The sequence below is a fragment of the Hippoglossus hippoglossus genome, chromosome 5 (genome assembly GCF_009819705.1).
Source record: "Hippoglossus hippoglossus isolate fHipHip1 chromosome 5, fHipHip1.pri, whole genome shotgun sequence".
NCBI lineage: Eukaryota > Metazoa > Chordata > Actinopteri > Pleuronectiformes > Pleuronectidae > Hippoglossus > Hippoglossus hippoglossus.
The window spans coordinates 24,505,453-24,512,200 of record NC_047155.1 but is presented as its reverse complement, the minus strand read 5'-3'; the positions used below and the strand labels follow the sequence as shown (position 1 = coordinate 24,512,200).

General features: G+C 38.9%; 1 protein-coding gene across 1 annotated transcript; it reads left to right on the top strand.

Annotated features, from left to right (window-relative positions):
* Positions 1-4,010: 4,010 nt before the first annotated feature.
* prok2 (prokineticin 2) lies at positions 4,011-6,319 on the top strand. Its single transcript, XM_034585355.1, has 3 exons — positions 4,011-4,156; positions 5,623-5,748; positions 6,116-6,319. The coding sequence occupies exons 1-3, from the start codon at positions 4,085-4,087 to the stop codon at positions 6,239-6,241; spliced, it is 324 nt and encodes a 107-aa protein (XP_034441246.1). The 5' UTR covers positions 4,011-4,084; the 3' UTR covers positions 6,242-6,319.
* The last annotated feature ends 429 nt before the right edge of the window (positions 6,320-6,748 follow it).

The following is a 6,748-nucleotide window of genomic DNA, read 5'->3' as shown; positions in this document are numbered from 1 at the left end:
TCAGTTCCATCGCAAGGACAAGGTCCTCTCTGTTGGCCTTCTTCTTCACACGCCTCCACTGCTTCCCGAGAGGCGTCTTTCAGGAGATCTTGTCCTCCAAAGAAATAAGGGGTTGGTGTACATGACAATTGGATGACCACTTGGAGCTACAACTTTTCTGCTTTTGTAGATTATGTGGGTATTCCACAAATGTGCAACTTGTTGCAGCTCTTTTTGTAGAAGAAAAATTCCAGTAAGAAAAAATATTAATTTAACGCCTCTTTTTTTGAGTCAATATGACATGTAGACATATACTGCTTTATGGACAATGGGGTGAGTGTGCAGTGGAGAAGTCGCCTTATATCAGTTTGGATCCTGGAATAAATATATTGCTGTGTCCAGAAACATGCTGCCAGTAATTTATATAGAGATTCCCAGTGCTCAGCAAAATTCTTTGTCGACATGATTACTGTAATAATCTTGACTGTGTGTGTGCTGTGTGAGGATGCCTGTTACTGGGCGAATCAGCTTCTTCCCACACTGAAAGTCATGTGGGAGTTACTGAGGTTATTGAATAAACCACAAACAAACAAACACAAATAAATGAATTCAACCAGTAAAGAAAACAAAAACAGTCCATTCTTTTCACACAACGTACTGAGATGTCTAACTGTAACTAGGGTGTATGGAGAAACGTGTAGAAAAAGAAAAAAGAGGCAGAAAGGTGGAGCAATTGAGAGAAACAATAACAGGAGATGACGGCATGGAGGAGAGATATATATAAAAGAGAGTCAGAGGATATAAGAGACTAGAACAAAAGGTGGAAGAGAGGGAGGTGAAAAGAAGAAAGAAGAAAAGAGTAGAAATATGGAGGAAGAGGTATGGGAAACAGTACAAAAAGGTGTGATAGAGGTAGGGAGCAGGGACACAAGAAAAAGGTGGTGAAGACGAAGATGAATGATGAAAGACGCAAGCAAGGGCGGACTGGGACAATAATTCAGGCTACATTCCAGGCCACTCTTTTCACACAAAGTACCAGACCTCTAATTTTGTAGGATAACCCTGTTTGTTGATGTAATGGTTACCAGACTAGTAAACAAGTGGGCGGCGCAGTAACTCACCGCCCTCTGCCATCTTTCAATAACATCATCTTTGTCAAATGCCGTAAGAATCTCGCTCTCTTTTGAGAATAAGATATGATATTTCCAAGGGTTTTTACTTTGAAATTCTACATCAGCTTGTCCTGATATTGTTAGAGTGAGACTCTGAACTGTCATTTTGAAGGGAAATTAGAATGTGGAAACAGGCAGTTTCTCAATGACAGTCTGTTATTTTGTTGCTTGAATTTAAGTTTTTCTTTATATAAAGTTTATTCACACAGTAGTAATGAGAAATCATATTTATTATTTACCATTACTTCATTCAGTTTTGTGTATTTTAATTAGTTAATTAATCAATTCATGCATTCACGGACTGAACAAATGTGACCATGTGTTTTGAAGTGGAGGCTGGTTTGACCGCAGTCCTGGACAGTGTGAGTGTCACTTCACTGACCTGGTCCCTTCCTGGCTAACATGTTGCTTATTTTGCTGTATTAAGCTGCATCTCAGGCAAGAGCGGCTCTCTTCTTAATTCTCTCCCTCTCTGCACCACCTTTTCTTTTCGTCTGACCAAGACCTTCTATTTGATACAATCAGAATAAGGTGCACAGCTGCTTCAATGATTTCAGATGGCGGAGTTGTGAAATCTCCAGCTGCTATGTGCGTCGTGGACAGACGTCACGTCCGACAGGATTACGTCGGTTGCCAGATACGTGGATTTAAAATGTACATCACCTCATTCCTCTTTGCTATACCAGTGTTTTCTTTAGGATTTTTTTTAGCAGCGGAAATAAATGTATGATAAAATCAATAGTGATGTAATTATTTTGACTATTTCACATCAATGCACTGAGGCTTGTGTGGTGAAAAACTCTGATTATAGCCTTTACTGTATTCTGACTGTACCCTAATATATATGTCTGCGCTTGCAGACACTTGGATGACACCACAGGAGCAGTATGGAGGCATGTTGTGTTTTTTTCTGTTGTTTTATTACGTCTGAAGAATCAGTCAGAATTGACTTCAATTGTATTGGATTCTGCTCTAACAAAGTTTACCCCTGGGACTCCAGAAGTGTTTTGTGGACTCAAACACTTCACTCACCCCTCCATCGGCATAGTGGTGAGTAGATAATGCCAGAATTTTCCTTTTGCAGTAAACTACCCCTTCAATAGCCCAAGGCAACATCACTGTATTTTAATTGACATTGAGGTGAGCTTCACCAATCAGTAGTCTGCCCTAACATACAAATTGCACAAAAAGAGGTCGTAGGTCGCCTCTAGTGTAAGTTTTGAAGGGAATGGAACCACTTGTCTGAGGACGGTACGTCTGGAGAGCTGTGTGCAGTCACCAAGGCAAAGCAATGTTTTGCCGGTTTATGTTCTCTCAAAATCAATAAAGAATACAGAAGAAGACATGTGGGAACAGAGGAGCTCTGGAAAGTTTGACGGAGCTAACATTTGTGTCACAAAACTCAAACAAGTAACGAGTAATGTTACACATTACTTTTGCAGATGAATAACTAGAAAAGTAATGTAATGTGTATATAAAGATATATATATATATCTCTATATACATTATATAGATATATACATATAGCAGTAATGGGCCACCATTGAATGCTGGATTCTTCGTCTTCAGTCGTCTTGTGTGACTCAGTTGTCAGTGTCAATGTGCCGGACGAAGACAGATTTAGCTCAGAAGTGTTGGTTGACCATGTCAGTGAGCTTTACAAGAGATGCCATTGTTCTGAAACACGTCACTTCTTTCGATAGTACTGTTTCCTCATGAGAAGTCTCTACAGGTCTCACTTCATGACGTGTCGAACAATTCTGCTGCTAAACCCGATGAAAGAAAAACCTGAAAATGCTTGAAAATTTGTACAGTTATTCTAGGTAATTCTTAGTCTGCCATCTATTAACCATCTTTTAAAAATCATACACTGTAAGGGAGGGCTACAGCAAAGGGCTACATTCATTATTTCATTCATGAATCAGCCGGATTGATTTAATATAAAACAGAACATTTGTGAAACTCTCACATTGCAGAATATTTTCATACCTGCAAATATTCATTCTTTCCTTAATAATAACTTACTCAGTAGTTAATTACTTAAAACTACTTACTCAAGTAACTGGTTATGAGGGTTGTCACTCACATTGTGTATCTGCGATTAAATGTTCCAATACTGCTGTTTTGAAATCAGGACATTAGAAACATTCCCACAGGACCTTTATTCATTCTGACATTTCTTTTATCAACGGATAATAATGAATGATACTTAAGCATCAAGCATTCATTCAGCCACACAGAAGGGTCAAGGTAGGACAGGTGTGTCAAGTTGAATTATCTTTATATAGGTGAATATATGCCAAGAAAGTTCATAGTTTATCAGTAACGATGATGAAATTTCAGACCCTGGTGCCTCTTCTTCATGCAGGGTTTTAGAGTTCTTTTTTTCAATGCAATTCACTGTGTGTACTTAGTCACTTAAGTATATTAATCATCAGGAATGCCTCAGAGATTGACATCTGTTAATTAGAGGTGCTGTCATTGTGACCACTGTGCACAGCTTGTTTGAAAAGATATTTTCAAAGCTGTGGCCTTGGAGTCTGAAAAGGTGAGGCGGAGAACAAAAGGATGCAGAATACTACAGGATGTTGTATTTGCGTTGATTCTGACCAGATTCAGCAGAAGTGAGTGTAAAATGAGTTGAGTTTTTGATATGACAATGTGAATCGATGGCGAAGGGCACTGTCAGAGAACTGAAAGGCAGGGGTGTTTAAGTTTACCTTGGTCTTTTTTTTTTGCAAGGCGATGCTTGTGTGAGTGAGTCACAGAGTTTCTGAACGGCGGGCTGGGTTTATAAACCTCAGCCAAACATGAGTTTGGAGGCCACTTGTCTCTGCCGTCTGTCACGTATGCACATGCAGCGACGTCCATCAGCCTCAGCATCCTTACTTCTCTCCCCGGCGGGTACGGGAGTGCAGAGAAAGCTCTTCATCATGAGGTCCTTCGTCCTACTGCTCTTCACCCTGTTGTTGGTGTCCCATGGATCCTCGGCCATCATCACAGGGGTAAGTGGAAGCAAACAGGTAGATTCCTCACAGAGCAGAGGGAAGCTCTCGGCACGAGGGAAATATGCAGAACAAGTATATATGATTTTCTAACTCCTATTTTTAAAAGGAAATATTGATTGGTGTGCACTGCTTAATAATTTTGGTCTAAATGGGAAATATGAACAATTAATGTTATAAAGAATTAAGAATCAAGATTTGACAGCAAGGGCACCCTAATGTAAAGAGCTTTAATTTGTGTTTAAAATATATCAATATCTAAATCTTTAGATATCTTTTAAGAACTGGAAAATTATTCAACAAATTACTGTCTAAGAATTTTAAGCTACTTGAAACGTTCAGCTAAGGAAAAAATACCTTCTATTGAAAATGTATAATTATACGGTGTTGTTTTTAACTATAATTGTAAATATATATGTAAAAGTAAAATAAAAGTGATTTCAGAATAGGCACACATACAGAGGGTTTTTAGGTTTTTAAGAGATTAGGATTTTAAATGCATGATGGACGACAAGAATATAAAGTAGCAAGTGCTGTGTTTACTGTAGTGACTGCAGTTTATCTGTAAATACACATCTATTTGTAACAACCAATATCTGAAGTTGCTAGGTTACTCTTTGAATGATCAGCCTTTTTCAAATCAGGATTTACGAGCGCACATCATGGCAATAACCTGCAAATAAAACACCATTCCTGTCACAACGCTGTGCCGCTGCGTTGCTGATGTGAATTGAGAGAAGAGCATGCAGCCATAAAACACAGGGAGATTTTCATCCTCATCTGTCACATGAAATCGCCTGTGTTCCTCTTCATCGTGCTCCCTTCATCTCATCCAAAGTGAGAGCTGTCACTCACAGTCTCATCCCAACGCTCAGAACTGTAAATCACCACCACTCCTGACGTGTTTTGTGGAGGGATGATATTACAAATGGTGTGATAACATTTAACCATGAGCGTTTTACACTCTTTAGGTAAAACCACTCACACAGGGCATGCAATACAACTCAGCATTTTCTCACCTAACTAAAAGGTCACTACCCTTTATCCGTGAACATAATGATAATCACATAATGTGTTTAATTACATAACATAACATTGTAAACATGTGAGCCTAATGTAATTGCATTCATAATTATTCTACTATGTTAATTTCTGATTAGACATAGAGCCAGGGACTCCAGTGACAATCATGTTTTATTTCCAAAGTCTTTTAAATCTAAAAACTGAAATCGTCCCATAATTTGAAATTAATATTATAGGGATATAAGTTCACAATGAAAAACCTGAATAAAATGAATAGGAAAGCTTTTACATTAATTAATTATAAGCCTGAAGTTATTTTTTGCATGAGGACTTAAAAATTAAAAGTTACTACATGACTGCATGAGTCATTAATATGCATAAATAAATAATGTGACTGCATCTAAACCATCTGTGTGTGTGTGTGTGTGTGTGTGTGTGTGCAGGCCTGTGAGAAGGACTCTCAGTGTGGAGGAGGGATGTGTTGTGCTGTGAGTTTATGGATCAGCAGCCTGCGTATGTGCACGCCCATGGGACAGGAGGGAGATGACTGTCACCCCATGAGCCACAAGGTGAGATCTCTCCACCTCCGCCGTCTGACCTCTCTGTTCTCCACTCTCATCTGTGAAGTATCACGCCATCCATCTGATATCATGGTGGCGATGACGCAGGTTGTATGGTAAAGGGAACTGAGCCGAGACATGTTCTCCGTTGAAAAGAGAGCAGCAGAGAGGGTTTTGTAAATTGAACTGTCTTCCAAACTTATCCCCTGGACCCTCCCCTTCAAACTGACACAGGAGGCCAAATAAAAGTAAATGTCAAAGCAGCAGTTAATAAGGACTCTGCTGTCATTTGCGTCATCACTTTTCACTGCATCTATTAAACCTGATGTGCTTGAAGCATGTCTCATATCAGGGGTGTTTCCTTTTCTGCCTCCAGGTTCCTTTCTTTGGCAAAAGACTCCACCACACTTGCCCCTGTCTGCCCAACCTGTCCTGTATCACCTTAACGGAGGGCAGGTCCAAATGTCTCTCACCGTACCAGTATCCAGACTACTACCTCTGAGGACCAACACAGCAGTTACACTACTGTTTATAACCTGCACTGGAACTATTTTGTCTGCCTTTGAAAAGCATCTTTCCACTTTTTGATTTAGTTTGAATAAAGAGATATATTTAATAAGGCACATTCATTTTTGGTTCAAGTCAAGTTACATGATATATTTAAAGGAGAATACAGTTGATGATTGATGTACTCTTAAGTTTTCGAGCCAATTAAAAAGTTTTCCACGATTCCAACTTCATCATATACTACATTTTTTACCTTAACCTGTGTTCACACTGTACCACTTAGAATGTTGATTGGATTTATTTTATTGGATTTGGTTTGACTAATTCATCTTTTATGTCCATATTTCTTAAATATTTAGCCTTTTTGGATAAAACAGATACCTTACTGGGAATAATAAATCAAAGCACAAGAAAGTGGATTGTAGTGGAGAGGTAAGGTCACAAATTTGAAAACGTACAAATTGCATGACTGACCTGGATAGAATACTGGTTTTTGACTTGG